Source organism: Mastigoproctus giganteus, chromosome 6 (assembly GCF_048544385.1).
Source record: "Mastigoproctus giganteus isolate SK-2022 chromosome 6, ASM4854438v1, whole genome shotgun sequence".
NCBI lineage: Eukaryota > Metazoa > Arthropoda > Arachnida > Uropygi > Thelyphonidae > Mastigoproctus > Mastigoproctus giganteus.
In genome coordinates, this window is record NC_143580.1 from 42,892,205 (window position 1) to 42,910,417 (window position 18,213).

The 18,213-nt window shown below is 38.2% G+C and overlaps 1 protein-coding gene across 1 annotated transcript; it reads right to left on the reverse strand.

Moving 5' to 3' along the window:
* Window positions 1–249: 249 nt before the first annotated feature.
* LOC150084199 (uncharacterized) lies at window positions 250–17,507 on the reverse strand. Its single transcript, XM_090375089.1, has 5 exons — window positions 17,339–17,507; window positions 15,075–15,196; window positions 11,663–11,733; window positions 9,212–9,307; window positions 250–414 (listed from the first exon to the last, which is right to left on the reverse strand). The coding sequence occupies exons 1-5, from the start codon at window positions 17,450–17,452 to the stop codon at window positions 269–271; spliced, it is 549 nt and encodes a 182-aa protein (XP_090231215.1). The 5' UTR covers window positions 17,453–17,507; the 3' UTR covers window positions 250–268.
* Between the last annotated feature and the right edge of the window lie 706 nt (window positions 17,508–18,213).

Genomic DNA, 18,213 nt, shown 5'->3' on the forward strand with positions numbered 1-18,213 from the left:
AATTTTTGGTATCACTTTTTCAGCAAATAAATATAAAGAAATGTGATTAAGAAATAAGACACGTGTTCACATATCGCGTTTGCAAATCTATTTTAATTCACTGTAAGATTTCGGTTTAGAAAGTACACATATATATATATTTTTTTTTTTTTCTAGTAAAAAAAATAGTGGTTACACTGATACAACCAGCTACAGTAAAAGCATATTACAGTTGCATTATTAACTGTTGAAACTCACTGTTCACACATATTTCAAACGATTTAAGTCGTTACTCCTTTTTACTAGGTTTGCAGGGTTTATAATGTTTAATATAGTATTGGCTGTCACCAACTCTCTCTTGCACCGCCTTTTCCACGCTCTTTCGGTACCTCTCATAACCTTTCTCACCATTACATGCTACCAAAGCTCCATGACCTAAAGCAAACAAACAAAAAATTATATACTGTATAAATAAAAAATTAGTACAACTTCAGTAAGCATTGAGCAAATCCATATTGTATTTTATCGCCAAAGCTAAGCCGATAAAACACTTGGATGTAACAGCAACCAAAAATTATAAATCATTTAGTTAATGTACGCAGTGCATTACATTTCAAGCAAATTTGATGATATATATAGATTTTTTTTTCTGTGATTAGTAGAAGAAAGTCTTTGCTCTGTATATATACAGGATGTCTCAAATTGTAGGTAAAACTTTAGGAGTAAATAGAGCTCATCAAAACAAGCAAAAAAAGTCTTAAGAAACATAAGTAATAGAGGAATGTGATGCAAGAAAGCAAGCGTTTGAGCTTATGCAGCATCAGCCAAAAAAAAATTTACACAACCATTCCCTCTAAAAGTTTCTCCAGTTCCTCCTTGAATTTATTTAAGCTATTAAATTCCACAACGACAGATGGAAGTTTGTTCCAGCAATTAACCAACCGCTGGCTAAAGGCAAATTTCCGCACAACTATTGTACAACTGTCTTTCCTCAATTTCAATTTATACCGCCTTAGCTTCGTAATCTGAGCAAGTGGACAAATCCTATCAGAATTCAGCATGCTCAACCCATTCAAGGCCTAATACACCTCAATCAGAAAACCTCGCAGGTGCCTAGCTAGTCTCCAGCCACAGCAATTTGCAGAACTAAAGCCTCTATTGGTAAGAGGATTCCTTCATTCCCCTCACCAATCTTGTTGCCCTTCTCTGTACACCCTCAAGCAAATCTACATCCTTCCTAAAATGAGGCCTCCAGACCTGTTCGCAGTACTCAAGGTATGGCCTGACCATTGCCTTATACAAAGAGATAATCACCTCCTTTTCCCTGCTAGCAAAATTCATGTATATCATTGACAAAACCCCATGACCCGCCCTAGCAGCCTGTCTGCACTGCTCAGAAAACTTCATATCTGACTGCACAATTACCTTAAGTGTAGTACCACACAGTTAGTACGTTTCTCTGGGGTTACTTCTACCCATATGCAGTACTTTGCATTTGTCAAGGTTGAACTTCAATTGCCACTTCTTAGCCCATCTGCCCAAATTATCTAGATCCTGTTGCATTAGCACACTGCCATTACTGTCATTAACAACCCTGCCAACCTTTGTGTCATCTGCAAACTTCGACATTAAGCCTGATAAACCTTCATCAATATCATTGATAAATACACAAAACAACAGTGGACCCAACACCGAACCCTGTGGGACTCCACTAATAACATTAGTCCACGAAGAGCAGCACCCATTGATTACCACCCTCTGTCTTCTCCCACTTAACCATCCTTTTATCCATTGTAGCAACTTACCCTTAATACCATTCTGCTCCAATTTGTACAGTAGTCTTCCATGCGCAACAGTGTCAAAAGCTTTCCTGAAATCCAAGTATATGATATCAAAATTATTTTTTGCATCCAGTTCCTTTGTGACCACATCATAATAACCAATCAAATTTGTCAGACAACACTTTCCCTTAACAAACCCATGCTGTGTTTGAATTATTGCTGCAGTCTTGTCTAGATGATCCTGCAATGTATCTTTAACCAGCGACTCCATTATTTTACCCGGAACAGAAGTTAAACTAACTGGTCTGTAATTACTCGTGTCACCCTTCGATCCATCTTTGTGAATTGGGGACACATTTGCACATCTCCAGTCCGTGGGAACCTCCCCTGAGTCCAAGGATGCTCTCATAATTATGGCTAAGGGTTTGCTTAGTTGCTTTGGCGCCTCCTTTAAAATAACTGGATAGATCCCATCCACCCCAGGTGCCTTTCTTGTGTTTAACTTCAACAATTTCTACTCCACTTTGCTCTCAGTATTACACAATCATTAAGCACACTGCTACAATTTGATAACCTTCCATTTTCAAATTGTAATAATTCCTCACGTGTGAATGTAGATGCAAAATACTCATTCAGTTTGTTTGCTATCTGAGCAGGATCATCAACAGTCGAACCATCGATGTCAAGTGGACCAATCATATTCATCCCCTTCCTTTTAGAGTTTATATAAGTAAAGAAATCCTTGCTGTTTTTCTTAGCATCTTTTGCCAAAGATTTCTCGTAATCCGCCTTCGCCTGCCGAACCTCCTTTGTGACCTGATTACAGACTAGCTTATATCTGCCACAGGCTTCTGCGTCACCTGATAATTTATATGCATCCCATGCATTTTTCTTCTCTGTCACGAGTCTCATTAGTTCATTTGATAACCATTTAGGCCTAAACCTTGAACGATATTTCTTAATCGGTATATAAAGTCTAGTAGCTTCCACGATTAATTCTTTGAATGCTTCCCACTTAGAATTTACTGTTTGTAACATCGTCAGTTGATCCCACTATACAGAACTTAAAAACTGTCTGAGACCACTGTACTCCCCTTTAAGGAAGCAAAAACCCTTTCCTTTACCCCTGACGGTAGTTACCTCTTTGAGTAAATCCCACTTCAGCACACTGTGATCACTGCCACCTAGTGGTTCCTTTATCTGCAAATTCTTAATACACGAATGATCACTGCTGATAACCAGATCAAGAGTGTTACTTTCTCTGGTTGCCTCTCGAACATGCTGCTGCAGAAAACAATCATCCAATAAATCCACAAAAGTCTGACTAGTGTGTGAGTGACCAACCCACAAGTTCCAGTCAATATCTGGGAAGTTAAAATCCCCCATTATAAGACATTCTGATTTACTGGCCCACTCTATTTCTCTGTACAATTGTTCATTGTACTCATTCAAGTCATTAGGCCTATAACACACTTCTACTCTTATTTTTCCTTTCGCAGTGCTTATCTCACACCAAATTGACTCAACAGAGCACTGTTCATCTATATTAACTGGGTGCACTTCCTTTGATTTTATGTTTTTCTTAATTAACAGCATAACACCCCCTCCCTTTCTGTCCTGTCTATCCTTTCTGTACACATTGTACTCCCCAAATTCCAGTTCTGCATTCCTTATATCTTTGTGACACCACGTCTCTGCTATCCCAACAATATCCGCCTTTGATGTCTTGACCAACACTTCAAATTCATCAAATTTATTTACTATACTTCTAGCATTGGTATACATGCTCCTATGCCTGTTCCTTGTTACCCTAACACATCCCATATACCCAACTATTCCATGATGACTGCCATCCGTCCCTGAAACCCCCAACACCCCTCGCTCCAGGTCGCTTCTTATTCTAATAGAAATTGTGCAAGAATCACCTTCACCTCTGCCTGCAGTTACTGTTAAACTATTAGTCTTTGTATCCCCCCCCCAAACTAGCAGTTTTCCGACCCACCTAACACTGCCTCGATAGCATCAGCAAATATTCTTGCACCCTTTCTATTTAAGTGTATCCCATACCTGTAGAAGCAATCTCTCCTGTTAACAAGTACAGTCCAGGCTGAAAAAAATTCTACCCCTTGAGCCTTGCACAATCTTTCCAGGTCCGAATTGATCGACAAGGCTCTCATCATGTACTCCCTCCTATCGTGTCTGGGCAGAATTGCAGACACTTTCAAATTCAACCCTATTTCACGGCTTTTTTTCAACAGTGACCTGTACTTGTTGAGTAATTCCGCCGGTCTCCTACTCTTAATATCACCTTTTGTGCCCTTGAAAGATGATATCCGCTCTACAACGTCATCAACCTTTGCCCCTGGCAGACATACCCTGGTCCTGTTCCACCTATCCTTTTCACAAAGCATGTTCCCCGTTTGATTGGATTAGAAATATCACGTGAGTCTCATCAGACATCATCACTTAACCGACGTATTACTGTGCACTACGACAACAAACTGTGCTGGTACATCATCGAAACATTCGCGAACATTTTGCTCAGCTTTATGCTTGATCATGATTTATTATCGATTTTCTTGATTTTTTTTTTTTTTTTTTTTGTAATGTACTAACTCAACCTTTTCTCAAATTCTGTGTTCCTGTGTAGCTTCATCTTAATGACTTCTTTCATGGCTCCTCACACTTTCTTAAATGAAAAGATGACTGATATTCACTTTATGTACGGATGTGCAAAGTTCGCGATATAATTGCTGTGCAATTATATCGCGAACCTTTCCCAACAGAAGGCATCCAGATAGTCTATTCTTGAAAATTCATTAATGTTTAAGAGAAATTGGTGTATTTTCAACATTTATGCGACCCACTGGGAGGCCTAAAACACCTACTCCATAATTGGAAGGGTCGTAAGAAGGATTGCAAAGAATCCAGGCACGACTACCAGAAGAATCTCGTTAATTTCTATTAGGAGAAAACATTAATCATAAATAAAAAAATAACAGTTTTGACGGATTATACGTGAAAAAGTTTTAAATACCTATCGTGCAAAACGTGTGCAATCTCTGACCACTGATGACTTTGCATCATGAGTTGTTTAATCAATGGATCCTGCAGAAGTATTCCGAAAATCCACAGATCTTCAGTTAGTTTTCATTCACCGATGAAGCGAGCTTCATTCCAGATGGCATTATGAACTGAAATAACCCTCATGTTTGGGCCCCAGAAAATCCTTATGCCAGCATTGAATCAACACGTCAGGGAAAATTCTCCATCAATGTGTGGGCAGGTATCCTATGAGATTGATTGTTTTCATGTTTTCTCTGGCAGACTGATCAGTCTCATGTATTTCCATTTTTTGCATCGTGAGCAATCAGATGAATGGACATCCTTTTGGAGGATGTACCTCTTCTTGAAATTCAGCGTATGTGGTTCATGCACAATGGACACTGCCTTGGTTTCTTCGGAATGTTAGGCAATTCTTGAATGAACGATTCAATGACAGGTGGATGGGAAAGATTCAACAAGAGGTGGTGCACCCATAGCGTGACCTTCTAGTTCACCATACTTTAACCCTATGGATTTCTTTCTTTGAGGTTGCTTAAATATTTTGGTGTATTTAACTCCTGTTGATAATATCAAACAACTCAGGGAACATGTTGAAAATGGTTGTTAAGGAATCCGAGAAATCCGAAGTACGAATCGTGCTTTAAGAATTTTCAGATAAAGGAACCACTAGATGACAATGACCATAGTGAACTGATGTGGGATTTACTTAAGATGTAACTACCATAAATGGTAAAGGGAAGGATTTTTGTTTTTGTAAAGGTGATCTTAGAATACAGTGATCTCAGAAAGTTATTTTATATACTACACAGCAAGATCAACTGATGACGTTTACAATAGCGAATTCTAAATGGGAAGCATTCAAGGAATTATCTTGGAAGCTACTAGGCTTTTCATACCAACTAAGAAATACTGTTCAAGACTTAGACCTAAATGGATGTCACATGAACTAATGAGGCTCCGGGCAGAGGAGAAAAATGTGAGATGCATATAAATTATCAGTGACACAGAAGCCTATGGCAGATATAAGCTAGTCTGTAATCAAGTCACAAAAGAGGTTAGGCAAACAAAGGCTGATTACATTACAAGAAATCCTTGGCAAAGGATGCAAAGAAAAACAGCAAAGACTTCTTTGTTTATGTAAACTCTAGAAGGAAGGGGATGAATCAGATTGGTCCCCATGATGTTGGTTCGACTGTTGATAATGCTCAGATAGTTGACAAACTGAATGAGTATTTTGCATCCACATTCACACAAGAATTTCTGTATGGAAGGGGAGGACAGAAGTTACTAAACTCTAACAGGGAGCTAAATGATTTTGTAATAACTGAGACCAAAGTGGAGGAGAAACTATTGAAATTAAACATAAAAAAGGCACCCTTACATCGATAGAATCTACCCAGTTATATCGAAGGAGACAGCGAGGGAAGTTATCAAACCCTTAGCCATAATTATGAGAGCATCTTTAGATTCAGGGGAGGTCCTCATGCACTGGAGATGTGCAAGTGTATCCCCAATTCACAAATGGGGTTCAAGGATGACAAATGATTATAGTCCTGTTAGTTTAACTTCTGTTCGGAGAAAAATAATGGAATCAATGGATAAAGAAGTGATGCAGGATCACCTAGACAAGACTGCAGTAATAGTTCAGACCCAGCATGGGTTTCTTAAAGGGAAGTCTTGTCTGGCCAATTTGAATGGATACTACGATGTGGTCACAAAGGAACTGTATGCAAAAAAAATAATTTTTATATCATATATAGGATTTCAGGAAAGCTTTTGATACTGTTGCACATGGAAGACTGTTTTACAAATTGGAGCAGTATGGCATTAAGGGCAAGTTGCTGCAATGGATAAGGTGATGGTTGTATGGAAGACGGCAGAATGCTAATAAATGGACACTGCTCTATGTGGACTAATGTTATTAGTGGAGTCCCCCAGGATTCGGTGCCTGGCCCATTGTTGTTTGTGTATTTATCAATGATACAAAGGGTTTGTTAATGACAGTATGCTACTGCAACAGGATATAGAAAAGTTAGGCAGATGGGCTGAGAAAGGAAACTAAAGTTTATCATTGACAAATGCAAAGTACTGCATATGGGTAGCAGTAACCGAAGAGAAACATACCAAATGTGTGGTACTACACTCAAGGAAGTATAGAATGAAAAAGAACCCGGGGATAATTGTGCAGACAGGCTGTCAGAGCAGGTTATGGAGTCATCAATGATATATAGGAATTTTGCTACCAGAGACAAGGATGTGATTGTCCCCTTGTATAAGGCAATGGTCAGGCCACACCTTGAGTACTGCGTACAGGTCTGGAAGCCTCATTTTAGGAATGATGTTGCTACTACGAGTACAGAGAAGGACAACAAGATTGGTGAGAGGAACAAAGGGGTGCTCTTACCAAGAGCGGCTTAAGTTCTGCAAGTTGCAGCATCTGCGAGGTGATCTGATTGAGGTGTATAAGGCCTTGAATGGTTTGAAGGGGCACAGATTCAAATTGAGGAAAGTTGTTTTGTTATTTGGTTTTTAGGAGCATTAGCAACTAAGGCCATAATGCTCCGTGAATATGCGGTGATCATTCCTGACCTTTCCGCATCCTCCGTATTTGGTGGTGACGGGCTCGAACCCCAAATTAAGAAAAGACAGTTGTAGAATAGATGTGCAGAAGTTAGCCTTTAGCGAGCGGGTAGTTGATTGCCGGAACAGACTTTCATCTGTTGTTGTGGAAATTGATAGCTTAAATAAATTTAAGACAGAACTAGACAAACATATGGAATGAACAGATCAGTGAAATGGGAAGGTTTTTTTTTTTTTTGGCTGATGCTATATAATCTTGCTTTCTTGCATCATATGCCTCAACTAATGCTAATCTCGTTGAGAAAACGTATCATCATTTTGAACACCTGTTATAAAAATCCGACTACGTGATGTAAATGTGACTCATACATCAGAGAACTTGAGGCTTACCGGCTACTAAAATATATATATATATATATTTTTTTTTTTTTTTTTTTTTATGAAGTTTGTTCTCCTGAAGTGTGTGTACCAATAGTTTGGGACATCCTATATGTGTATTTCTTTCCAAGTGACACCACGTTCATGAGTTACATAACAATACACACGAAGCGTGCATGGACTGTTTAAAGCTAACAATGCTTTAAAACTACATTTAATCTATGAATTTCTTCTTTCCATACAATTTGTAGAAAAATAATAATAATAATTGCCGGATTTCTTCTTGTCGAATTTAGCCAAATTTGAAATGGCCTGACAAACATGTCTAAAAGTACTAAATATAAAATTTCATCAAAATCCGTTTACCGGGAATCGAGTTATTACATGTGATTGGGTGGAATTTGGGTGGATTTGGGTGCGAACACGCTTAACAAAACCATCAAAGCCTTAGAAATATCAGGAGAAACTGCTTGAGTTTTTCCGAACTTTTCCATGGAATTTGTCCACAGGCAAGTAACATAAGCCAAGACGTCAAAAGTGAATCGATATTGGCGGAATCCACATAAGAAATTAATCGGAAGTTCCAAAAGAGTAAGAGTTAGCGGTTGAAGGATTTTCTTTGACCTTGGCAGTTCCCTGCGTTTCCTACATACTACTCGGAGTACCTCGGGTCATGGTTGATAGAGCAGAAGCGGCAAGATTATATATTAGATGATCTAAATTCCTTAAAAAATGCTAATAATTTCTGTTTGGTGGACTTTCTAACGGCTGGCCTACAAAAACTTTTAAAGCTGTGCTTTCGAAATGTAAGGAATATTGGATCTTATGAAATCCGACATAATTTCAAAAGCGTAATCCATACTGCATGAGAGAAGAGATGCTAGAGCTATTCACGCGAGACAAGGTATGGTTTATGTTACTTCAAACTTCCATTGATGAAAGTCACTACCATCCACTTGTTACTGTCTTGTGATACATAGTGAGCTATTCCTCTGTGTGTAGGTGCCATACCTTGACCTCTGCTTGCTTTGGTTCACACCTGGGTAGTCATCTCTAGGAATGGTATTCTTAGACCTGGCTTATGAGAGATTTATCTAGGATTACTAACAGTTCTTCCACAAACCTGAAGGTGTAAGCAATGGATTTGATTGTCGCAAAACTACTGCACTCTGCCGAAGTTCGATGCACTTGACCCACAAGTGGGATGTGAATGTAAGCCCAAAACAGTGTTTAACGTTCTCTCGTGTGACAGCTATTATCATTGAAAGAACATTTACAATAAACATTCAAAATATAAATCTATGTAATAATACGATACTAAATATTTATAAGAGGCTTCAATATGATACTTAATTATATATACACAAGCCTACTTGGAATACAGCAAAGTCATATTAAATAAGAATAAAAGATGAAGATCGCCTTACCCCAGTATGTAGACCCTAACTGATGGCAGTACCACAACAAGTATATATTCTCGCTATAGGCTTCCACTACTGACAAGTATACATCTTGCGATTCATCTGCAAATATATTAAAAAAAAAAAAAGTAAATTGCTTAGATGAGTAATTTCAAAATCTTTGTGTTTGTTGCTGAATGTAATTTCTGTCTCTATTAGACCTAGCAGCGGGATATGTTTCAATTAACTTATTGACTGTTTACGTTATATAATAAACTTTCCCTAACCAGTAGTAATTTATTTTTGAATTTATATAAATTTCAGTAAATATATTAAATCCTTAACATTTTAACCAAAACATTTTGAATATTAAGAATTTTTGATGTGTATACAACGTTTAATATATACCACATACATATTAATTATTTAATGTTCCACCCTTTAAGAGGAATATTATTTCACTTAGAGACAGCACTTCAAAATGAATAGGTGAAGTACAAATAAAATTTTAGTGTATTTTTGGAGACTTCCCTTGGACTCTGCCTTTTTTTCCCTTATGTAGGGACAAGCCTCCCGTAGTCTAAAGTGCCTCTCTCTGACTTATATTTAAACAATAACTTTTATTAGTTTTTTTCCTACTATTTTTTGCATTAAATTTACTTAAGTGTAGAAAATATGAACGCAAGAAAACATATTGAGAAAGTATTGTATACATTTCTTCTTCTTCTTCTTTGGTCCTTAGCTGGCAGCTGGGGGAGGCGGTTGGCCACGCAACCAGTATGCTGCTGTAGGTGCCGCAGGGTTTCGGACTTGCTCTGTGATGTTCTTCCATACCTTACGATCCATGGCGTCAGTCCTGGCCTGGTTAAGGTCGAGACGTCGGCTCTTCAAGTCATTTTCCACTTGCTTGGCCCACGTTTTCCTAGGCGCGGTCCGTTGGATGCTCCATTGGGTGGGTCGTTGTCTCCAAAGGAGTCTGGATGGTATTCTGTTCGTGCCCATTCTACATACGTGGCCAAACCATCTAAGCCTTCGCTTCTGGATTTGGTCGGCAATGGTTGGTTGCTGTTGGCATCTGGCGCGGATGGTATCATTAGTGATGCGGTCGCGAAGAGAGATGCCCAAGATCTGCCGCAGGCATCGCATTTGGAATACCTCAAGTTTGTTCAAATCTAACTTGAGACAAATCCATGTTTCCGATCCGTAAAGAAGAATGGGCAGGATCAAAGTCCGGAAGAGTCGCATTTTAGTCTTTGTGGAAATGTTGGTCCTCTTCCACAGACACCATTTGAGCGAGGCGAACGCAGTGGCCGCCTATCCAATTCTGCTGTGGATTTCCATGGTGGATGCAACTTTCTTCTCCTGAACCAGCGACCCAAGGTATTTAAAGTCCTGCACTTGCTCGATCTGGACGCCTTCGAGATAGATGGTGGCTTGCGACCCATCTGTTATCAGGGCCTTTGTCTTACCAGCATTGATCTTCAAATCATATGGCCGGGCAATGCGGGCAATGTCGTAGAGGATGTCCGTGGCTTCAGCGTCGTTACCGGCAAGGATAGCACTATCATCAGCAAACATCAGGTCAGTCACGTAGTGATCCTTGTCATATTGTATGCCCTGTCTGTTTCTGAATGTTTGCCTCATAATGGCGTCGACCACGATGTTGAAAAGCAACGGGGAGGCTACATCCCCTTGGCGGACTCCAGTTTGGATGGTAAATTCCTCAGATAAATCGTTCTGGATGCGCACCTGGCTGGTTAAACCGTTGTATGCAGTTTGGAGGAGTGTGATGACTTTTCGAGGGACATGTTCAACCTCTAGTAGTTTCCATAAGGTAGGCCGGTGGACACAGTCGAAAGCAGACTTAAAGTCAATGAAAACAATGACGGTTCGCTGTCCACACCGGATCCTCTCCTCCATCAGCTGACGAATGGCAAAGATTTGATCACAGCATCCTCGCCATACAACACTTTATGTATACATTTATGTTTAAATGTATACATAAAGTGTTATGTATACATTTAAACATAACACTTTAAAATAATAGACTTAAAGCTGCATGGAAACTAATTAAATTAAAAAAAAGGGAAATTATAAACATTTAAAACTTACAATAGCCCATTCTTAACAAAAAAATAATTCAAGGTGTTCATAAATTCTCTGGCAACTTAATCCAATGATCCTTCACAAGAAATATCACCTTTCAGGGAATAAACCTTAAGCTTACATGGTAACTGAAATATGTTGGCTAGTTGAGCCAATTGAAATTTATTATAGGCCTTGCATACCCTACCACTATTATTTCATGGTTTTATACTGACTTGAAAATACACGGTGTAAAGGTTCACCAAAATAAACCTTTTCTTACACTAATGTTCCTATATTGGTTTAGAGAATTTTAATTTTATTTTGCCATGCCCCACTTACAAATGTTATTGTAAAGACGTATCATCAGATAACAACAAAAAGAGTACTTACATGAAGAACAGATGTAGTATTTGGTAGGATCACAATGTAGCTGGAAGGCTTTACCGCTATTAACCTCACCACTGCAAAGGAAGTACGTATAAATTATATTAATTATTATTATACACAAATAGACGTACCTTCTTTCATGGACAGAATTTAAAATTATATTATCGAGCAACCGAATGAATATTATCGGGTAATCTTAAACGCTCAGTATGGACCAGAACATTTAGAACTTGATACTATGATAATATTAATTATAAAAATAGGAGTTAGGAAGTATTCAAAGGGGTTTTTTTGTGTGTGTGTGTGTGTGTGTGTGTGTGCGCGCGCGCGCGCGCAGGAGATATGTACTTTCCATTTATAAGGTCGGTCCACATAGATGTTCAGCACCCACCATCGCCATTTGAAATCTAATTTGTAGTACTTGGTTTTTTGAATGAGTTAAGAAATTAAGAGATTCCTGCAAATCGTAGCTTAATTAGAGAATTGTGTATCCCATATAAAATAAAAATGTATAACAAAGCTTTATTCTTCAAATTATTGAACCTTTTTTTTTGCCGCATATGAAAAAAGAATTTAAAAGTTTAATTAAAATATATTAAGAAACTCCATTAATCCTTGAACGTGGAAAGATTCCGGATGCGGGGTTTATAGTGATAATCACAAAGCTGGTTATTTATATAAGCTGGATAATCATCAATGGCTGATTATCACGAATGGTCGGTAGCATTCATTTTTAATATGTGATTTCGCACGAAATGTGAAGTTCTGAAATGTTTAATTTGCTTTCAAATACTTTAATTTGAATATGTTGCTGTTTTAGGGATTTATGCCGTATATGTCATGTCTGTAAATTGTCTATCTTTGGTCTGCTTGTTGGGCGAAAAGGTCACTGAATAAACGGTGGCCCAGCAAGCTACTAGCCTCTGGTCTTCACAGAGACCAGGTTTATAACGACCTATACATATCAGCATATTCAGTTTTCCAGACTGAGATGATCCTTTGATGTGCCAATGCTTTTGATACCAATTCTGAATTTGCGCAAACTGCTTGATTCATAGTAACCAAGGAAGTAGGAAAACTTATGTACATTTGCCAACCAAAACTCATGGATACAGGTCCGGTTGCAGGAAATTATGAGCTCAAAATATATGCAAATATTTTGACCTATTAAGGTAATAAACAAATTTGTCCAGAATTAATTTCGAACAGCAAAAGCGAACAGAGTTACAGAGGAGAATGAAGCACATGGCTTATACAACTGGCATGGCAGTGGTGGAGTAGTAGTAGAGGCATGTGATGCAAGAGAGCCAGACGAAAGAAATGGAAAAAAGCTCTGAAATCCAAGTACTGTATATGATATCAAAATTATTTTTTTCATCCAGTTCCTTTGTGACCACATCATAGTATCCAGTCAAATTGGTCGTACAAGACGTTCCCTTAACAAACCCATATTGTGTCTGAATTATTACTGCAGCCTTGTCTAGATGATCCTGCAATGCATCTTTAACCAGTTACCCCATTATTTTCCCCGCAGCAGAAGTTAAACTAACTGGTCTGTAATTACTCGTGTCACTCTTTCACCTTTCTTAACTAACAGCATAACCCCTCCTCCCTTCCTGTACACAGTGTACTCAAATTCCAATTCTCCCCAAATTGCAATTCTGCACTGCTTATATCTGTGTGACACCACGTCTCTGATATCCCAACAACATCCGCCTTTGATGTCTTGACCAACACTTCTAATTCATCAAATTTATTCACTATAATCCTAGCATTGGTGTACATGCAAATATACATGCACCTGTTCTTGATCTTAGTTACCCTAACACAGCCCGTGTATTTATTTGTTCCGCGATGACTCCCACCATTCCTGAAAACCCCAGGACTCCGCCCTCCATTCTAATAGAAACAGTGCACGAATCACTTTCACCTCTGCCTGCGGCTACAGTTAATCTTTTAGTCTGTGAATCCCCCCCCCTCCAAAAAATTAGCAGTTTTCCGACACACTTAAACTCTGCCACGATAGCAACAAATATTCTTGCACCCCTTCTATTTAAGTGTGTCCCATCCCTGTAGAAGCAGTCTCTCCTGTTAACATGGTATTAAGCTTGAACTGTGAATCAATTGAAATTTGACCCATGAAGCAACGAGTCACACTACATTCACTTGCAGTCTGGTGGACGTAAATGAGATTGGAAAATTCTTGGAGTATATTGTCCCACCTATGAAACTGGAAGGTAGAGTTGTCGTGAACTGAAGATATCTCTAGTAGCATGGAGACTAGATCCACTGCTCATGGTGCAGGAAACTGAATAAGACAAGCTTTCTAGCACTTGATAGGTACACACATTGGCCAGAAAAATACGAACCTTCATTCGATATCCAATCGGGCTGCCTTTGTTTAGAATAACAGCAAGCGTGCAGCGCGGCATCGATTCTATAAGGTATTTTACAATTAGACAAAAATTGTAACCATTCCGGAAAAATATCGCAGCTGCGCGATATTTCTTTTGCACAAATGGTAAGCAGAGTGTGTCGACACTCTGCTCACCATTCCAAATGGAAACAACGCACTTTGTTTTGCACCAATGGTGGGCAGATTCTGTTGACAACCTCACGAAGTGTTTTGTGATTCATCTGACCACATGACTCTTCCATTGTTCCACTATCCAATCATGGCGTTCTCGGCATCACTGCAAGCGGAATTTTCTTATTTTACCTGAAACAAGTGGCTTCCGAATAGACAAGTGACTGCCAATGCCAAATTTATTGAATTCCCTGCTCATGGTACTGGTTAAAATAGGGCAGTTCTGGGCTAGGTTGAATTCAGACATTAATTACTGCACACTGAATGTCTTATTTTTCTGTACAGTATGGCGGCTTCGCTCTCGAACTATTGTCCTTCCATTTTTTCGCCTTTGAAATCTGAAGAGCCGCTTACTATACATTAATGAAAAACCTTTGAGGTATATGCTTTTGAGAAAATAGTTATGTCTTTCTTTTCTTGAATCTGGGTTTCTCTCAAACGTGTACCCGCGATAAAACCTTTTTCAAAGTCTGATGTATCACGCGTTTTCACCCATTCTGGCTTCAAATTGCTGCAGTCTGTATTCAACGAGTCAACCCACGTCATGGCTTGCATTGCATTTATTCACATTCATTTTCATTTCTTCTATCTGTGACTGTCTTAATACAGTGGTTCGTTTTTTTTTTTTTTTTTTTCCGAGTATGTGTGTATTTTAATAATCATATGGACAGTATATCACAATTATAATAGGTATATTTATCTTCGGAGTAAATATTTTGGGATGAGTGTGCTCTCTACATGAGAATTAATGCATACATTTTATGAGAATAAGATATATTTCAGTTCAGAGAAAGACAATCTCATAATTCTCATAATCGTTTTACTTACTTTACATTCAGCGAAACATCGATGTAATCTTCGGCATGATTGAAAGTGAGTTGTATGCACAATTTTTCATCAGTAATCGGCTCTCCAGAAATAAGTTCAACGACATTACAGGTCCCATTCAGCTGAAAGAAAACAAACTGTCTATTTAAGGTTATATAATTAATACAGATAATAAATATTATTATTTTATATCCTACCTTACTTATGTGCTGTAGGCCTCGTGGGTAGCACATTGGGCAGAATCACTATCCTCTATACACCGGGTGGAAAAGACCTAAGTTGGAATGCCACCCTGAGAGAGAGAGAGAGAAGGTGATTCCCTTCTACTTCTCTCTCTCTCTCTCTCTCTCTCTCTCTCTCTCTCTCTCTCTCTCTCTCTCTCTCTCTCTCTCAGGGTAACTCAGAATTTTTTTTAGCTAGTGCAGCAGAAGCCTCAGGCTTCCTTGCATCACATAGCTAATAATATGGTGAAACATGGGGTAAATTGCTGAGGCGCCTAAAACCCTACAACAGCAAGTGAGATTCCTTTTCATTGGTGAAGGGAACGAAAGGTTAAGACTATCCTGTCATTCCCTTCACCGATCTCTTTGCCTTTCTCTGCACCCGTGCCAGCAAATCTATACCCTTCCTAAAAGGCCTTCCAGACCTGTGTGCAGAACCAAAGGACAATTTCTGGCGTAGGAATAAGCTTTGAAACGTTGGGTGAATGGAATTCATCCAATGTTTCACCTCACGCCAAACTGACTAAAACCTACTTACATCACAGATTTTACTCCTAATTAAATACGTTTGCTCTGTCTGGATAATCAATTCACATAGTTTAACATATAAATCAGAAAAGTACAGGTTCGAATAGTAAAATATTATCTGAATCAAGATCACGTTCAGCACAGCACAATGTACCAAACATAATTGTCAAAGTACAAAATGAAACCTGTATACATCAGAAGACAACCTCAAGGATTAAAATGAATATATAAATGATGCAAGAAAACAAGCTTATACAGCACAGCCAAAGAAATCCCTATCATGTGTTTATGCCATCTAATAGTTTGTTTAGTTCTTCCTTGAATTTATTCACAAAACTTACTGCAAAAACACCAGATGGAAGTTTATACCAACAACCCACTGGGAGAAGACAAATTTTCGTAAATCTCTCATACAACCATTCCTCCTCAGTTTGAATTTATGCTCGCTAATTTAAATTCTATTATTCTATCTGACATAAGTTTGAACGTTCCCATGAGAATCACCTTCAGACTAACTAGGGAAAAAATAACCGCTCAGCCCTCATCTGGTGAGTATGGGCTTGCCACACCCAGGGTCCTGAGCTGGATATCATCATTCTTCTCTTTCTTGGTGATTCCCTTCTCTCTCTCTCTCTCTCTCTCTGGTAATTCAGAATTTTTATTTTATTTTATTTTTTTTTTTGGCCTGGTGTAGCATAAGCCTCAGGCTTCCTTGCACCATATGGCTAATAATAATAATAATTACTAGATCGATAGAAACTCGATTCATGTACATATCCTTTGTTTTTATATTAGTTAAAAAATATTTATTTAATCATAGAGTAACTTCTCAACATGTTTTTATGGCTAATCTCGAATTGTGCTTCGACATTGAGTGTTCTAATTCTATTCATTTATTGTATTTAATGATCATATATTTTTTAAATACTTTAAATTTATACGTTAGGCTGCTGACAGTTATTATGAATTTTATATTTGACACTATTTTTTAATTAATTAATGCTTTATTAATTTATGCTTTAATTATCTTATTTCGTAAAAATTGTTTGCACTTGGTAAGGTTTTCAACATGAAGAAGAAACGTATTCTCAAAGTCACTAATTCCTATCAGTGATTTTACTTTTGTAAAATGTGTACATTGGCGATTCACAGCTTTTTCTTTTAAACGTATCGTTTCTCAAGGCATGAGTAGTCCACAAGGTTTTAAACATATTTAAGTAAAAGAAAAATGTTTATAAATAAATTAGTTAAATAAATAAAAAATAAATTAGTTAAAAATACATTTATCATTTATATTACATTTCATTTCCATTTTATTTTAGATTTTGTTGGTTATTCATTCCCTTACCGCCAACCGGGCTAGCCAGGTGGGTAAAGTGCCCGCCTGGCAACCCAAAGGTCGCGGGCTCGGATCCCGCCTCGGGCTTGGATCAGATAAAATGCAAAAACTTTGGGAGGTGCATAATGGCCACAGAAGCCGATGTGCCAACAACTAAAAAAAATAAATTCCCTTACCTGAGATGGATCTGTAAACGTGCCAGTAGTCTCTACATCTGTACATCGTCCTTCTCCACTAAATTGTCCAAGAGCTGAATTCACAAGCAAACAGGCTAGCAGCAATGGAAACATGGCTGAAGTTAGGCACTGACAATGCGAATGTTTGGCTTCAGGTATGAACGCTACCGACACCTTCTCAGGAAGTACCTTTTGGAAGAATGCTTTAAGTACAATTTTTAGAAGTGCAAAAATGCTTATTTCTACAAAACAAAAGAATAAAATCGGATGACATAGTCATGAAAATATAGATTCCTGATCTTGCATACATTTAATGACAATGAATGAATGACGATGCTGGATTTAAAATCCAGCATAGTCATTCATTTTTCATTAATGCATATTTGAGTCGTGACAGAGAAATCCAATGAACCGATTTATTTTGATTCTGTCACCTTGCAATTTTTAAGCAGTTTTTTGTTTTAATTCACTTACGTAGGCATGACCCAAATTGAAGCTTTCAAGCAACTCATTAAAAACTACTTTCTTCAGATTTATTTTATTAACACCGAATTTTAAAAAAAAGCAGTAATAGTTACCCAACACAAGCCATAGTTCATGCTTAACACACACGGGAAGTCGCCCACTGCTGTACTATCACCCAATAGCAATGGTGGCAGTAGGGTACAGTATGGGGTTCTTTCAAGGCACACTTTGAAATTGGAGCACTTCGAAATAACACAATTTAAAATAAATTTCTTGGTGGCTTAATTGTCACGATCTTGCACAAATCTGTGATGATCAGCAAATAACACCTTCGCGGGTAGCAGAGTTGGTAGGATCGCCATCCTCCCCATGTCCGGGTGGGAAAGACCTGAATTCAACTCCCATCGATA